This window comes from Hippopotamus amphibius, chromosome 5 (assembly GCF_030028045.1).
Source record: "Hippopotamus amphibius kiboko isolate mHipAmp2 chromosome 5, mHipAmp2.hap2, whole genome shotgun sequence".
Lineage (NCBI taxonomy): Eukaryota > Metazoa > Chordata > Mammalia > Artiodactyla > Hippopotamidae > Hippopotamus > Hippopotamus amphibius.
In genome coordinates, this window is record NC_080190.1 from 120,769,189 (window position 1) to 120,787,967 (window position 18,779).

At 35.8% G+C, this 18,779-nt stretch overlaps 1 protein-coding gene across 11 annotated transcripts in view; it reads right to left on the bottom strand.

Moving 5' to 3' along the window:
* Nucleotides 1-18,579, bottom strand: part of YTHDF3 (YTH N6-methyladenosine RNA binding protein F3) — a 35,886-nt gene extending 17,307 nt beyond the window's left edge. For 2 of the 11 annotated variants that reach the window (XM_057734979.1, XM_057734975.1), the window contains exons 1-6: nt 18,231-18,579; nt 17,708-17,732; nt 14,306-14,451; nt 11,950-12,035; nt 10,323-10,367; nt 1,772-3,370 (exon numbers count right to left, since the gene is read on the bottom strand). In XM_057734979.1, the coding sequence (XP_057590962.1) occupies nt 1,772-3,370; nt 10,323-10,367; nt 11,950-12,035; nt 14,306-14,363 (1,788 nt within the window). In that variant the 5' untranslated portion in view covers nt 14,364-14,451; nt 17,708-17,732; nt 18,231-18,579. Of the gene's footprint in view, nt 1-1,771; nt 3,371-10,322; nt 10,368-11,949; nt 12,036-12,721; nt 13,738-14,305; nt 14,452-16,279; nt 16,348-17,707; nt 17,733-18,230 lie in introns of those variants that run through there. The other 9 variants (XM_057734982.1, XM_057734981.1, XM_057734976.1 and 6 more) reach the window with 8 other exon arrangements.
* Between the last annotated feature and the right edge of the window lie 200 nt (nt 18,580-18,779).

The following is an 18,779-nucleotide window of genomic DNA, read 5'->3' on the forward strand; positions in this document are numbered from 1 at the left end:
AGTTTTTGGATCTAGAAGCGCTTAATAAATATATTACCAAATTACTCTTCAAAAAAAAAAAAAAGATGATGGTGATAAAACAAGTTAGATTCAAAACTAAAATGTCAAAGGTGGGTTTAGACATTATAAAAAGACTGGCAGTAAGCCTTGAAACAATTTAAATGTAAAATTTTTAAGTTTAAAAATATAAAGTTTAAATAATTGTTGTATATATGATTACAAAACACAAATAATTCCTGAGACAGTTATATAATAATAATAAAAAAAAACAGGATAAATTTTCAGACTGGGTAGAGAAGAAATGAGGTAAGACATAAAAGCGTGACCCGTCCTTAGTGGTGGGAGAAAGAAAAGTTGAGTCATTTCTCCTGATTCACTATTTGTAAAGGCACTTACTGGGACCATTTACTCAACTGCTGAGCTCAAAAACTCAGAAGCTACTTACTCTTGATCCTCCCTTTCCCCCCTCACTTCCCACATTTAACCTGGAGAAAACAGTTATATTCAGCAATTCATCTGAAAGGTTGAGCAGGGCCGTTAACAGTTATTTGTATTATTCCAAAGCAAAGTTTCTAACAATTCAGTACAGCAATCACTAGCACCAGAATCACTTGAGGCGCCTGTACACTACCAAATACATCAGATTTTCCTGAAGTGGGTCTCAAGCTGCATTTTCAGGAAGCACCCTAATTGATATTTATATGCCTTAAGGTTTGGAAACTACTGCTCTAGGATCATTATTCCAACATTCTTCAGCAGTGAGGATTGTTATTTGAAACAGTTCCTTCTTCTGTACAGACTAAAAAGCCACAAGACATTTAGGTTCACACACAGAAATGAATCGCTCATGTTTTACACACAGATAAAGCTGAAGTTCCTGCTTTACCTTAACTGCTACACAGACGCTTTCCAGAGTAACCAACATAATTTACGGGAGAAGCTCCTAACTTAAGCCCTGCTTCATTTGAAATGTAAATGGTATTGTCTATGGAAAAATCTGCTAGTTGCCTACTCCATCCATTCTCTTTTACGCCTAAAAATAGGACTCCACAATTTACTTTTGTAGTTTGGAACAGAAAACATTCCTCAGTCTGTCCTACTCTGTGGGCTCTGTGATCAAATCCTGGCCAACCTGATGCAAGTATAAACAGTGTGTAACTTCAGGGTAAATCTTCCTTAGAGTCTCACAGAGGGCAAACAGAATTAGAAATCAAATTCCACCGAGTTTAAACCTAAGTCCACTTCTTCTCAACTCTTAAGCTCCCTTCCTAAAGTCAAATCCTTACTATACTTTGTACAAGCACTTGGTACAAATTATAAAAAATGCCTCAGGAATCCTGGGGAAAAATATCTATTTTTTTATCATAAATACAAAATGAGTAATACTCAAACATGTATTTAAAAGCTGTTTGTCTCAAACTCCAAATACGTTTTTCCATAAAATTAAAGTTTAAGATTAGTGACTACAATCCCTAGGCAGTTCATAAGACTGCTTAATTACAAATGCACAACTGAGTTTTGATGAACAGGATTCAAAAGACCTTTATCACCTGAGGAGTAAGAAAAATAGGCAGGAAGCAAATTAGAGAAAGGGTTACCCCCGGGAAGGCATCCCAGGCCTTCAAGGGTGTTTGTAGTCTTTCTTAAGCTAAGTGGTTGATTTCCTTCAGAGTAAAGTTCTTCAACTCAGAATGTAACATTAAAAGGCATTAAAGAATATTCATATACACACCACCCCAATAAAGACCCTACACACAAAAATTACTCTTACCCTACGCATGGCTTCCTCCTCTTCTTGACGCTTTTCATAATGTGCAAAGTCATCAAAGATTGAGGTGGTATGCTTGAAAGTAGCAATTATTTTAAGCACTTGCTTGGCTTTTTCTAGGGGTACCTCTTGAGTGTCCCTTGAATTGGTAACTGGTTTGTTGTCATTATTTTCTAAGCGAATATGCCGTAACTGGTTATTGGGAACATCTTTGACAAAGATCCATTTAACTTCAAATTTGCCCTTCCACTTATCCTGAGACCAGACACCAGCATACGCATTGTAGTCCACAACAGACTTCATCTCAGCCACTCCACAAAAATGTCCACTGCCATTCACACTGAAGAGCAAATAGAGTGGGCCTTTCCCATTCAGGGAACGGTAAGCTGCATCCAAACGCTTATTACCGTGCTCAGTACTACACCAGATAGAGTACTTAATGGAACGGTGTATGTCATCCTCCGAATAGCTTTTAATTATAAACACACGTCCGTTCTTCAGGTTCCAGTCAAAGTCTTTGGGATTATAGTTGTTTATGGCCTTTAGTTTTTCCAGCACTGGATGCACTTCTACGCTTGAAGGTGAAGCGCTGACAGCAACAACACCTAAACCAAAGTTTTCACCGCCCGCTCCATTGTTCTGGTTGAAGCCAGCCCCCCTGTTTCGAGGAGCGACCCAGCGATTCTGCAGCTGCTGCTGCTGGGGCTGCACTTGGTGAGGCTGGGCCTGTGGCTGAGGTCCTTGTTGCTGCTGTGGTTGTGGTGGCTGAGGCTGCTGTTGAGGCAGTTGGCTTTGCACCAATGGTGGTGGCTGAATTAATGGCTGAGGCTGCTGGATTATAGTTTGAGGAGGCAGAACTGGTTGGGTTGGTGGAGCCTTTACCACTGACCCCTTTTCATCCCAAGTTCCAATATTCATGTTGTGTTTTATAGGAGGTGGTGGCACAGCAGAGCCCCCAATTCCCACATTGCCCTTGGGTTTAAGTTTCGGTTGAGGTTTGGCAGGCTTTCTGGCAATGGCAGCCCAGGAGGTTGGTTTAGGCGCCGCACTGCTAACTGGGGGCACGCTATTGGTTGCAATGCTAGTCATACCACTGCTGCTCAAAGCTGTTCCTACAGTTTTTGTCACTGCAGCTGTCAGGTCACCACCAATTTTCAGTCCAGTCATGCCTTGCTCAATACTGCTAATGCCAGGCACCTTACTCAAAGTATCATTGCCAAATCCAGCCTGTCCATCAGTAATAGCTCTCCCAAGAGAACTAGGTGGATAGCCATAACTGCTACTATAAGCAGAACTTTGTGTTGATTGTCCCTGAGATCCACTTGTCCCCCATGTAGAGAAATCAGCATTACCAGGAAAAAAGTTAAATCCATGTTGACCAAGAAATGGAGGGGTATTTCCTAATGCCCCAGGCTGACTAAACACACCATCTGGTATATAGTGATGTTCTCCATTACTCATTTGTCCATAGGTTGTCAGATATGGCATAGGTTGGTCTCCAGCCGTGGACCATGCTGCTTCCCCAAGAGAATATGGAAATCCAATGGATGGAGCATAGTAACTAGGCATGTACGGATCTGACATGGGTGGATAGCTGTTATTCTGGAAAACAAAAGACCATAATCAGGAGCGAAATGTCCTCTGAAGATTGGGGGGGACATCTAAAAGATTAAAATCATAGTTTTAAATAAATGGAAAACAGATGCACCCGCTCCAGATAAACAAAATTAAAATTTCAAATCCAATCTTATCAAGAGAAAATTTCACCGATGACTGTTTTTATTTTAATATATTTGTAATAAAATTACAGGTTTGTTTTCTTTGGTGGGGGGGCAGAGGGTGGGATGGTGATTATTTTTGTTTAAAAATCAGATCCTCTGGGTACAATTTTAAAATACTCTAATTTCTACAAAAAGCTGATTTATAAACTTTACAGAAATACTGTTATTATTTTAAGCAACTGAGGAATCAAAAAATTTATATGCAAGGATTAAACAAACATGGAAACTATGCCAAGTAATAGAGGAACTGCAGTATATCTATATGATGGAATCCAGTTCAGCAATTAAATTCTGTACCTTCATAAAGAAAAAACAGAGAAATGCTCTCACTCTGAGAAAACAAAAAAGATTCAAAATTATACCTACAGCATGATCCATATTTGTTTCTTGTTTTGTTTTGCCTTGCTCATTTTGAAAAAGGAAACAAAATCCTAAAGGTTTCTTAATGGCTGGTAACAGGTGCCTCTTTTCTTTATACTCTACTTTCCAAATTTTACAAAATAAACTTATCACCTTCCTGCTCAGAATTTTAATTTAGAAATAAGCTATCATTTTTCCAGAAATACTGTAATTAAATCAGCCTTTATTCTGAATAAAATTACCTAATCATCCCCTTAGTGACTTGCCAAAAATCAAAGCTTACTAAAGAAAAAAATAAAAACGCCAAAAATCTCAAATCTGTTAGCAGCCAATGTAAAAAATAAAATGGAAAAACAAACAGATTTCTTCTGAAAGTAGGTTTCTTATGCCAAAAATATGTCTGATCAGCCCTCCAATCCACAGGTTCTGCACCCATCAATTCAACCAACCATGGAGTGAAAATATTCAGGGAAAAAAAAATATTCCGTAAAGTTCCAAAAAGCAAAACTTGAATTCACCACACAAGCAGTTATTTACATAGCATTTACACTGTATTTGGTATTATAAGTAATCTGGAGGTGATGTGAAGTATACAGAAGGATGTGCATAGGTTATATGCAAACAGTACACCATTTTATATATAAGGGACTTGAACATCTGTGGATTTTGGTATCAGGGGTCCTGAAACCATCCCCCAAGGACACCAAGCAACAAACTGTAATAGATTTTCACTCAGATTTAGGTGTAATTTTTAAAGCCTTTGACAGAGCTTTACAATCTGTAAAATTCCACAAGATGAAAAAATTAAGCTAATATCCAGTCAAGACAATTTGTATTCCCCTCCCCAAGGGTCAACACCATTTTGAAAGCTGATTATTCACTTTATTTACATAGGCATTCTAAGTTCCCTGGAACAAAACAGAGAATGCAATGGAGCAAAGTGCAAAATGGAGAAAATCCTTTTTTTTTTTCTTTTGGGCTATTCTCAGGATTATTCTGCCATTGCTTTCCCACTCAAGAAAGTATATCCATATAAATGTGTGGCAATTACATCACAGATACGACCTGGAATTCAGTTTACTTTTTTAAAGGCCTATTATTGAAAACTAAAATGCCTTACTGTTACTATTAAGTTACTTGTGACATACAACTGTTAAAACTGTCCACTGCCTATGAGAAAGCTAATTTAATATTTTGTCTTTTGAAATGATTCTAATAGAATTACATGAAAATAACAAGAGAAGCAAATGAGGGTTGCATTTAAATGAATAATTAAGACATTGCTTTACCAAGTATTTCCAGTAAAACTTGACTGTGAAAAGCAAAAACTGTGTCACTAACACTAAAGAAAAAAAAAATGACTTTAAAAACATTTGCTATTAAGTATATTCCACTGTATTCTAAACTAGAAATACATGTGTCAACTATTTACTAATTTAGTTGAACATATTCTTTAACTATATTGGATAATTATTAACCATATTTGAAAATATATTCAAAGAATGCTCACAATATTAGTATGAAGGAAATGAAGCCTGAGGGAAGCTCAAAATCACAAACAGCAGTTAAAAAAAAAACTTCAAGTAATAATGAGTAAACTTCAGTGGTGACAGCTACATATCTACACACACACACACAGTCTGTGTTTATAAATCAATCACTAAATTGTTTGTTTAAAGTATTCATAGTATGTCATACTGAAGTCACCGTGATAAAGCTCAAAAGTTCAGCCAATATAAATGAACATATACAATCAAGATTTTTATATTGTCTTTTTTAAAAGTTATTAAAGGTTTCCCTTTATTACTTTATTCTTTAACCACTTACTGAATGCCTATATTGTGAAAAATACTGATACAAGATACTCATTCTAAAAGAAAACCTACAGTTAAAAAGACATTGCACAGGGAAGTGAACAAATTCCACATGAGGGAAGAATAAGAGAGCTAAGTTAAATATGGAGGTAATCAGTTTCAAAGTTTTAATTTAGAATGTTGGCACTGAAATCTGGACTCAGTAAGTTCTTACCTTGATGTGGGAGGGGAAAAACAGACAAAGTGGAAAAATTTTCAGTTCATTCTTCATGATAAAGTGTTTGCAAAATTACACTCATAACTTACACTGAATATTCTTATTTCACCCTCACAAATGCTGGATTTTGCACAACAGTTACACATCAACTTCCTAATTTGTCTATACCCATCGCATGATACAAACTAAAGAGCCAAAGAGTAAATATTTTAAGCTTTGCAAGCCAAATACAGTCTCCCGCTGCAGTCACATATTCACCTTTTTTTAAACAACCCTTTAAAAAGCTGCTAGCTCAAGGGGTTCCTCAAAGAAAACAGGTTTTGGTTCCTGGGTTTAACAGATTATCTAATACATACCGATTCCTATTTTAAAAAAGAAATAAAAACAAAGAACAAAAACAAAAACCCAACCTATATTATTAGATTAAATGGGTAACAAGTTTTTGCCAATTCTGTCACTTCTGAGGCTGGACCAGGTCCAAACCTTTTTGGTGTGGGGGCTTTTTTTAGATATCTTTTCAATTATTTTTTAAATCATGAGTTTTACTACTTCATGCTAAATTAGTGATTCTGTCAAAATTATAAGTTTAAATTACTTTAAAATGTGCTCCATTAATCACAACTGTGTTGTCAAACAGTCAGCTCAGGCTAATAAGCAGAGATGCACTGCTGTCCCTATCTGACTACAGAGCTATCCACAGTGCTTCTACTACCACCCAGAATCCTCAAGTACACTGGATAAATGGCCTGCTTTCTCCAGTTTATCAAACAATGCTAACTATTTATTTCTTAATCCTTTCAGTAGTTTTAGCTGAATGAGATGTTTTTTCCTTAGCTCTATGAGAGTAATTTAAGCAGTCTCCTTCCACAAGGCAAGGGTTTTGGTTTGGGTTCTAGTAAGAACAAAGTTGTAGGAAACTACTCAAAGTTTAAAAGTAAGGTATGGTCAACACATTTTAAATTAGCAGAGCTTCGATTATAATTGGAAATTTTTAAAATGTTTTGCTAAACAAGATAAATTTTTAATTGCTAGCTAAGTGGAATATCAATTAGAACAATGTATCTTGGGTAATGAAGGGGAACAAAATTTCCACCTACCCATGATGGAAAATAATAACTCAAAACTTTCTTTCACCTTTTACTTCAAACCTGGTACAATGAGGTACGATCAATTTAACAGTTTATGTCCAAATAATCACTTTAAAATAGTTTATTCAGAATTCTGAAATTGGTCAGTAATAGTGAAATTTTACTTTGCTGTTTAAAGATATATGACCTTTAAACAAAGTGATGTGAAATGTTTGGTATTTCCCTCTTACTCAAAGAACTAGCTAGAAAGGGGAAAATAACAATATGTACACATAAAAACTGATGTAATAATCAATGGATATAATTAAACATACTTGTAAAGAACAGATCCACAAAACCTCTAACTAGAGCATAAGCTTAAAAACACAACCTGGAGAGAGGCCATTTAATTAATACAAGGTGTATGTGAAGCCATGAGGTATCTGAATTCTAATCCCAGCCGACTACTTATCAGCTGTGTGAAGCTCGTATCAAGCTACTTAAACTCTGAGTTTTCTCAAATATTAAAAATAAAGATAACGTACCTAGAACACACTAAATATTCAACCAACAAACAATTTATTAATACGATTTAACTTGCCTCTTGAAAATGTTAAATTTAAAATGTAAATTAAGCACCAAGTACATGGTATAATTTCACTCAAATCTAGTACAGATTTTAAGAGATAAAGTCACGGTATGATTATAGTAGTTGTTGTAGTCAAGATTATGGGCTCAATTCTGTACTCTTCCAGCTTCTATGTCAGTGATCATAAGATCATTTAATTTCTCTAACCCTGTTTCTTTGTTAGTCAATTACAGATTTTTAAAAATCTATTTGTTAATTGCAAAGTGCTATACTGGAGTACAGGAGTTAATCATTTTTTAATTTAAAAACTAAAATACAGAAAAGATTTAGAATTCTTCCTTAGAATTTCAAAATCATTTATAATTATCATCTCTTAGCCTTGTGATGTAGGTCAACTGCTTTTCTACTATCTCAAAGAAAACTTGAACAACAGTAAGAATATATTCATGATTACTGTTCTGACCTGAAGGCACTTTAATACAACTCAATTATAACTGAGTCTTTCAATTATAGTGACTTAATACCTATTTTTACTTCATAAATATCCCAACTTCCAAGAAAGAATATTGTGCAATGTCTTAGAAGTTCTATTAAAAAAAAAAGGTTAAGCTATTATTCACCAATAACAGCACATCTGCAGAGAAAAACGGAAACTGTTTTCCATTAAGAATCTGAGGTACTTCAAACTCCAGTACTGGATTAACAACAAAAAGTTAACTGAAGTTTAGGGTACTTTTAACGTTTATGTACATTTTCTTCTATTATTTAAAAAACATTCTTGTACTTCTCAAAAAGTATAATACACGCATATCTAATCACAGATGTCATAAGAAAAAATGTATTATACATTATACTCAATCTGAATATTTCATCAACCATACTTCTTCATTCCCTAATTCTAGCAGTTAACCTAATTCATTTATTCAATAAATACTTAATGAGTGCCTACTATATGCTAGATACAGTGCTAGCCACTAGAGACAAAAAGATAAAGAACATGGTCTCTGACCTAGAGCACCTCACAGGTCTAGAAGGGAAGACATATTTACCCTGCAATTTGATACGTACTGTTACAGAAGGAAGAACAAACCAAAACAAAACACCCTAGTACAAAGAGGAGGGAGCAGGTAATTAGGAAAATCAGAGGACTTCATATGAAAGTCTGTGTGTCCAAATCATACATATAAATAGAAAGCTTGAGATCATGAAAGAAAATAGTCAGAAAATATTCATATTTTTGGAAAACAGTAAGTCCTAGTCCCTAAATAAGTTAGATAAAGTTGACCAAAGATGAGGGAGGGAGGGAAGTGCAGCCATTTTAAGGGCACTCATAGAATGAATACATCGTGGTGGCGCTTTCATAAGCCTCTAACATGACGACAGCAACGGAGTAGCAATACGGAGCTACCAGTTAGGAAATCATTCCAACAGACAAGAGATAATGAAAACGTTACCTAAGGGCAGTAACACTAGGGACAGAGAAAAACATTACTTTACTTTCTTAGTTCTCTATAATACCTCTTCTCTGATAAACATGGCTAGGAATTTATTTCCCCATATATACAAGCAGACAAATTCAAATTTCATTTTTCCAATTTATTCTTCAAATTTATACGCACAAATTACACGGCATCTTTAACAGTATTAATTTGAATTTTCAATCAACTTAATCATCGGATTATTCCGAGGAACTATAGAGAAATAATTTTAAGCCCTGAAGGACATTTACTTTTTAAATTACCATTAAAATTATTCCCTAAGAAACTGAGCACTAGAAAATAGAAGAAATATGCTGCCACAGAATTAAAAGGCCAACAACCTGTTTTTAAAACATCCCTGGGTTTGATGTGATTTAGATCTAAGTATATAAAGCAAACATAAAAAACCTTTCCAGACTAAAGAATATCATTTTTATTATTTATAATACTAAAATCAGATGAAGGGATTTAATTTTAAAGACATACTGTGTATTTAGTTGGAAAAATTTTTAAACAATTCTTTCAGCTAGGTCAATACAAGAAGCTATCAATACTTGCATAAATTTAACATCTGCAAATAATTACTTGATATATTTCACCAATTAATCCAGTTTTCATTATTACACTTTAAAAGATCAATTTGTAAAAATTTTTCTATTTTATCTACGTAATTATAACTTTAAATTTTGTACAGCTTATCTTTAAAATTTCAGATAATTTTCAACTTTGCTCTCTAATAAACTCAGTTTTTAACATTCTATAATGTTCGCACTCTTCAAAAGGTAAATATGTACCCTGGTTAGACACTTATTTTTAGTTAGTACAGAAAGACAATTGCTAAAAACCTATTCATTAGTACTGGCAAAGAGAGGGAGGTAAAATATAGCCTTACTGGTATCAAACTTTAACACTTCTCTTTAAATAGCACATTACATTGATTCAAACATCATTAATTTAAGTGATTTAATTAATATAAAGTGCACGACCTTCCATTTAAACATCACATGAAAACAAACCTTTTATAGATGTTTTTGCCCAAACATAAGGAAACTTTTATGATACAATTTAAAAACTCGGTTCACTAAGGTAAATGCCCTCATAGTCTTAAAAAATAATGACTTTCCAACACTTTATGTGAAATCTTATGCAGAATTACAACATTTAAAACACGTAAAAAAGTAAAGCACAGCTCTGGTTGCTGCACGGGTGGGATCCAGGTTACCCTCCCCAGATCTCCCCTAGGCAGACCTGACGCATCTCTGCGGAATGCCAAAAAACCAATCTTCTAAGCCCCTGTGACAAATAAATTATGAAATATCTGTTACAAAATAAAACAAGAAGATTCTTACAGGTAGCAATTCTCAAACATTTATAATCCATTGAAACTTCTTGAAAACAGAGTTTTAACATAAGTCTGAGAATATTCATACCATACCCTTGCCTTAGAAATTCATTTTACATTATAATACACAAAGTATAAAACCAAGTAGCAAAATACAATTCAATTATTTAAACCTAATAAACTTTCCAAACTTATCTGATAATTGAGATCTTTTTAGGAGAATATCTACGATACCTCATTATATCAGAATTTCTCAAAAAAGTTGGAAACACTGTCATAAGGGATGTTAACTGAGATTACTGGAATGGCCCAAATAAAACAAAGTACTGTATATTTCGTTTAAAACTTGCACTACACTTCACAACAAATGACCTTCCCCTATTTTCCAGTGATATATTCTTTCACAACCTTTAGGTGGAAAGTAAATTTGTCATTGAGATCACAAAGATAAATTACGTAAGAATGAAATGAACTTTTTCGTTTTTTTTAAAGTAGCCAAACTCATAAATTTTATCACCCATTTTTATTTTCTCATTTATTTATTCCCTCCCAACATATGCTAGGGATGTAGATCAACAGATAGAAGGGAGTGGTTAAAGAGAAATAAACATAGATCAGGTTGAACATAACCATGGCTCTCCAAAGTCCTAAAAATAATCGTACATTCCACAAATTGGGAACTACTTTTTGCTCACATTTTCTCTGCAACTGCAAAGTTCTGTAACATTTGGTTCCTTTCTTTTTTATAAGTTTAAAAAAAATCTAGGTTAAGATTTCAAGGTACATTTTTCATGTATCTTTTTATAAGAAAAACAACACAAGCAGTTTGATTCCAGAATGTTCTCTCCAAAGAAACTAGTTAATAATGAAAGTTTATTTTTTAAATTTATTTCTAGTAGTGACATTTTTATTAACAGAGATGCAGAAATGGTAAATAGAGACTAAAAAATACCATTCTTTTTTGTCAGTGTTTAAATTATTCCTGCTTACAAATTCACAAGATTATTTGTGAAAAATTCAAACACAGAAGAAGCTCAAAAGCCACCAGTTATTTGACTTGATGAAATTCTCCATGGCTACAATATATAAGCAAGTGTGTTTATAATATCTTTAATTCTATCCCCTATGTTACCGGGTTATATTAAAACTTTAATTACACTAACCAAAAATTTCAGGCACCAACCTAGTACTCTTCAACAAAATTCTAGCTAATTAAACCTTTTAATTTGCTTTGGCTATGAAATATGGCAGCAGCATTAAAAGATTAAATTCAACAGTCAAAAACAAAATCTAAACACAATATATACAAATGCTCATCTTCAAATCTTTATATTTCATAATCTAGTTTCAGCCATCTACAATTTCCAAAGAACTCTCTTGTGCCGTAAACCTGCAACTGCCATTCACTATTGTATAGGCACACTAGATTCAGTCATGTTATGGTTTGTCTCATTCAATTAAAATATCTATTTTAAAAAATCAATTAATACTAATATAAGTTTCATTTTCTAAATATGGGACTGTCAGACTTACCTGATTTGTCTGGCTACTTAAGTATGGCTCAAAATCATCATCATTTACAGCATCTTTTTGATGAATCGAACCGTTTTGTACTGAAACTAAAAAATATGTTTATATTAGATATATTTTAATTTTCTTTATTAAACTCACAAAATAACCTAATATTTTCAATATTTTTCAAATCAAATCAGAAAAAGTTACCCTGGGTTCTTTGTTCTTTTCATTTAAAAACCCCCTTAAGGATTAACTTCGTTTTAGATACAAATATTTATATGCCACCAAAAACTTACAAATCTCATATATAAAAGCCCAAGATTATACAAACTATATATATACGTCCCATCACTAAAAACATAACATAAACATCCAATTTCAACACTGTAGTAAGCAAACAGTTAAATTAAAAGGTTGGAAGGGTTTGCTAATGCTATATTTGAACCTAAAATGACCACTTCAAGCAGTATCGCTGACAAGATAGATTTCTGAATGTTCTCTGCGTTTCACTGTACTACTTGGTCCAATAAAGGAAAATAACCTCGTTTGGTAACCAAAGTTAAATATGTTAAATGTCTCCAGTTAAAGAAAGTGGCTAAAATTCACTTGAAGCAATATCACAATAAATAAACATCATAAAAAATCTAAATAAAAAGGGCCTTAATTCTAAACAAAAAACAATGAAGACTTTCACAAGAAAGTACAAATAAAACTGAGACACTAAAGATAACCATGATTACTCTTACAACAGATAAGAAAACCAGTCAGAGAATGATTTCTAATGCCATACTTGTTCAGAGATCACCTCCATAAATGCTCTAGACAAAGCTGTTGTTCTGGACACTGTCTTCAGTGCTTTTGAGCGCAGACGTGAGGTAAAAAGGTCCTGGGTTTGAATCCCAAGTTCAACACTGAGAAGTTGAGTGATCTCTAGTTAGTAACTTAGCCTGTCTAACTCTATTTTCTCTGTTCAAGGAGGTTATTAATAGTACCTACCTCATCTCATCTGAGTATTCAATGACAGTAGTTAATAATCTTAGATATTATTATTACATAAAATATTACAAGATCCAAACAGGACTAAACATTACTTTAGGACCACATAAACAAGTTTATGACCAATCGACTAATCCCTTAGAAACAAAAAAAAGCCCCTCAAAAACTGAAGATTTATTGCTTAAAAATGCAGTGTATTTTTAAATACAATATTTAAAGTATTATAAATTAAGGTTAGGAGCAATGGATTTATGTGTTCTTCTATAACGTCACAAATCTTTATTTTCTGTAATTACTGCAACAAGTTTAGAGACTTAAATGAAATACACAAGTTGACAAGAGGCATGGGAGCAAAGCTAGGTAAAATCCCTTAGTTCTTTGCCACCCACTGAGTAGCAACGATCTACACAAAAAAATAGTACAAATAGTACTCTGTGAAGCCTTCAAAGTAGACCTCTCATGATTCTACACTGCCCCTCAAAGACTACATGAGAAACCCAAAGGTCACCGTGATCCTGGCTCCACTGAGGTGGTTTAACTGCATTTGATAAGGACTGCATTAATGCCAGAGTTGAGCTAAATGTGCTCCCCAGAATCTAGATAGGTAACAGCCACTAGAAACAAAATTAAAGCAGAGGGTATCTGAGGTTACTGCTGGTGGGCTAATCATTTCAGCCCAAGAGATTCTAACATATCTGTTCCCCTTTACCACTCCTTTATCAAAGAGAGTTATGCCTGGTCTATTTACTCCTGAAAAAAACGTCTTCACTACGCTCCTGGACTGGTACATTTTTGTCACTGGTACGTACATATCTGACAGTATCTGAAACAGCTACCCATTTCAAAATTACAACTATTATCTCTTGTATCCATTAGATTCTCAGAAATTTAGTCCACACTGCTAAAACAGTAAAAAAGTACCTACTTAAAATTTATCTAAATATATATTATACTGCTATTCTTACTTATTTCCTCTGTTCTATTCTTTCTCGTAAGAGGCTGAGACTAAGAAAATATTCTCATACACTAAGTACAGTCCAGAGTCATTTACAAATGATGCATTAAAATGTCTAAGAAGTCCTAAAAGATTATTCAACGACTATGTCAATCTAAGGAAAAAATGTTTTATTTTGCTGTATTTCACACATACTGATAAGCAATTTGCATCAAATTAGAATCTGAATAAGATGCTAGCCCTTGAGTTTCAGAAGCATACCTTTCTTAAAGAAATTCAGCTGTCTTAAAGACTTTAGGTTCTGAACATTACTTAATGACAGTCTAATGTCTTGGAGACTGAAAGCCATTAAACAGTAATGAAATCCAAGCCAGTTCCATAGTCTGTACAAGTTCTTCAGGGAAAAAAGAACAGATGACTTACATGATTCTTCGCCTGTTTCCTCTGCTCTATGAAGCAGAGTCAAATCAAGATAGAACATGGGCCTTAGGAGCCAGGTGATTCTTTGCTCTGGTCCTGACTACATCAAGTTAGGAAAGTCAACAGATCTGTGCATCATGTTTTCCCACCTACAAAAACAGCGACAATACCATATACCCTCTATCTCCTTACAGGAATGTTTTGAGGATTAATAAAATGAAGCCTAAAATAACAGTAAAGTGCTTTGCAATCATTTCCAGAGGGGGTAGGGGTAGGGTGGGGAGAGGATACAAAAGATATTGCCAAAATACAAGGCATTTTCCACTACTTTTCTGAAACACTAAAAGATAGCCAAAATTCATCCTAATTCTTTTAAATTGCAGTACCAAACAATGAATATTTGTTGGGAGAGGTAGGGGAGAAGAGGTGGTAAAAGATAAATTCCTTTCCATATATTTGCCTATTTATAAACTTAAGGGATAGGAGGAAGCAGACAGCAAGACCTGAGTGTGGGATCTGACACTTTTATCTGTGGTGCCTGTGGGAAAGGAACCATATACTTTTATTCCACCAACAAAAATTCTACTTGTTAATAAATAAAAGTGATATGAAGTCAGTTTTAAATTATGGGCCAAAAGGTACATAATTATTCTTAAATTTCTACTATCCTGCGGTACCACCCTGGCCAAGGATAACAGAGTTCTATATTTAACACAGGGACAATCAATTAAAAAGAATTCAAACTTATAAACAAGTAAATCTGAAGTATTATTTATACTATGAAGCATTTTTGCCTTACAAAGAGATTGATATAGAATTCCTTTCAAATTTATGATCCTTTAGTGCATTTAACAACATACAGAAAAACAGTAGAAAATCAAAGACACTGAAGCCAAGTGTTAGGCTAATGCTGTCAACTGAAGACTATTAAGAAAGGAAATACAGTCCCTGAAATCAAATTGTCAACTAAGAAGGATTATGCTTTCAAAACTTTGATAATTCCTCAGGGAAATGTATTTTTCATAAGTGTGATAAGTTTTGAATTCAAATTTAAAATATTCTTAGAACACTGGGGCTGTAGTTCAAAAAAAATAACTGCTTTCTACTGCATAAAAGTAAACAGAATAATTATAAATCAATTTTACTAGCTTGAAAACCAAGTCAACTAAGGTAGAATAGTTTTTCTCAAACACACATAGCTACTTGTATATCAGTTCACTGGAGATGCTGCCTTCTCCTTATAATTCTCCTTGCAGAGGCATAAAAATACAAGTCATGTATATGTGTATTTGTGTACCTGTAGTATTTAACAATTTAAAGCGTCTTAAATGATTACCAATACTCTTAGGCCAACAGTTTTCCCTCCTGCCATGTCTCAGGCAATAGTCTTCCTGCACCTTACAATAGACAAGGTGAGGCAGCAAATATCATGGCTACTAGAGCAGTGGACTATTTTAACTACAACAACCCACATGACATACAATAGGATTTATGGCTAGAATTATTACTTTAATTTTATAGAGGGGAAATTCTGACCAAAAGATGCAATGTGTTCAAGCTCATTTGACAAGTCAGTAGCCATAGGCAGTATAAGAACTCGGGTCTCCTAGGAATCCTAGTCCATCGTTCTATCCACGGATGAATTTATGAACTGAGGAGTTAAGGGGGAAACAAAGAAAATTTCTTGGAATAAACAGCTATCCAAATAAATACTCTGTATGTGTGTCTAAATACATCTAACAGAGGTGATACTCATGGATTAAAAAAATTTTAGTAACCAATAAATATTTGTCATCGATACACAATTTTGTTTATACAAAATTTATCTCTCTAGTATCAAAGATGTCATGAGGACATACCTAAATGAAATGACTATGTCCCAAATCAAACTTATAGTAATACAGTAATGGCTTACGATGCTGTATATGCTCTATTTGGTTTTGTCAAACAAGTACTTCATAGAACTTGCAGACTTACCTTAAAGCAGGTAACACAAAACACTTAGCATTTCAAATAGCCTTGCAAAGTGCCACCTCCCCACAGATCTAGGATAAAATAATTTATGCTAGGCAATAATGACCACATATTTCACATATGTCCAAGTTTATATACTTCCTAATGGACACACCAGCAAAAAAGAAGTTAATGGGTCATTCTTTTTAGATTTACAAACAGATTTCTTAAAAGTCACTTAAATCAACAATAACAAATTCTGAGTTTTATGCTTACAACACAGATAATAAGTCTAAAATAAAAATTAAATTCTATACAATTGCTGTTTATATACATCTTTAACCAAATAAAGCAATGAATTTATTACCTATACCTAATACAGTGCCATACATCTATCCTGTAAAAATCCACAAAAAAACTGTACAACTCAAAGAAAATTAACTAAGCAGTGTACACAAAACACGTTCCTTTCAAATTTGCAGTTGCTAATAAATACCCTAAGACTATAAAGAGCACCAATAAAAACACTGAACTTACATCTAAAGGGTAACTGTAGATGTGGTAATACCTTGCTACTGAAATAAAAAACAGGAAGCATAATTCTGTTTAGTCTAATTTCAAGCCCTATCATAAAAATGTAATAAATATATAGTTCACTGTAATGTTATTTAACTGGCACTGTCCCAAGAAAGCAGTTATTGTTCTACACTTACTAATGTCACATGATTAATGTCATGTTTCAGTCAGCTGACTGTATTGTTCCATATTAATAAACAAAAAATACACTTATTTTTTAAAACGTTTGACTTTCAATTACACTTTTTTTCCTTTTAACTAAAGAGTAAATCATACAATCCTGGCAGGAACCTCACAAATTATTTCCTTCCCAGTCCTTTCTAAAATATCTTATTGGGTCAAACCCTGCAGGACTACATAGCAAGATGACACGCCTGTTCAGTTTTGATATCTAACTGGCTATTGCCTCAATGTGACTGACTTCAACAGAACCGGTGACTAACAGAACAATTTTCACTAATGTCACACAGAACACCATGTGAGTTGCCTGTTCCAATGAAAACCAAACAAGTCGAAGAAAATACCCACTTATCTACATACATTTGTACAATGTGTGGCAGAAGTTACATAATACAAACTAAATTTAATGTCACTACATTCATGACAATACCTCCTTAAGTGAAATACAACTAATAAAAACGGTTTCTTGTATCATTCTGGTTTCTATAAACGTGGCTTCCAAGCAAGGAACTACCAAACTTTCGGATAGCGTTTGGCTGCCTTAGCCGAGCCTTAGCCGAGATGAATTCTTTCTCTAATCCTGCCTTTAAAAAATTAAAGAGAGAGAACGCAAAAACAAACAAAAAGGCCTTCTCGCACTTTAAAAGTAACCTCAAACCAACAATGGGAAATAAGATAAAAAATATACGAACTCACCTTTATTTCCTTGCCCTTTAGGTCTCTGTGTAGCAAGATGAAAGGTGTGGTAATGAGAAGGAAAAATAAAAAAAAAAGGAAGAGACGAAAAGTGTGTTAATCAAAGACGCTGTCACAGACAAGTTATTTTAAACAATCCGCGTAGGAGTGAAACCCACCACATCCTCCATCGCCACCGATTTCCCAACCATCGCGGTCCTTAAACCTCCCACCCGACACTCGGAATCCGTCTCCCAGAGCTTGCCTGGTCTCAGCCCCACGTCTGCCGCCCTCAGGACGCGGCCGAGGGCCCCGGAGCGCAGTCCTGCCCCCACCCTCCGCGGCCCCGCGGCCGCCAGCCTGGGCCGCAGGCTCCGAGGCCAGAGCGCACGCCCCGGCCCGGGCGGCGGGACCGCAGCAACTTGCGCCCGGGGCACCGTTACGGGCCCGGCAGCGGCGGCGACGGGGAGGAGCCGAAGCGCCACGCGAGGGTGGAGCTCCGGGGCTCGGGCCTTCGCCGAGCCTGCGGCCTCTGCTCCCTCACCTGATCCACGCTAGTGGCTGACATTCTTCACCGCAACCCGAGAGCTGCTGCTGCTACTGCCGCCGCCGCCGCCTGGGCCTCTCCCCGTGCACTCACAGCAGTTGGCTGCCGCCCTCGGCCGAGAGACTCTTCCAGCCGCCGCCGCTGCCGCCGGCTCGCTGAGAAGCCAGAAAGAGGGCCTGGCGCTCGGGAGTCGGTGGAAGGGGCCCGTCTCTTCCGCTTGCACGCTCTCTTCCCCTCTCGCTCTCCGCTTCTCGGGTCCACAATGGCGGACAGGCTCCCTAGTCTCACTTCCGCTCCGAGCCTCCCTGACCTTCCGCTCTCCACTCTGACGTCCGCTCTCACCTCGCTCTTCCTCCCCCACCCTCCCGCCACCAACCTTGGCTCCGCCTCCGCAGCGCCACGTCATCGGAGATGGGCCGCGCGGCCGGCCCCTGGGCGCATGCGCCGCGGAGGAAGCGCGCCTGTGAGGCCGCCAGCGCCGACTCCGTGGGGGGCTTCGGTACCTTTCTTGTGTCCGGCTCGCAGGCCGCTGGGCGCGAGTCGGAA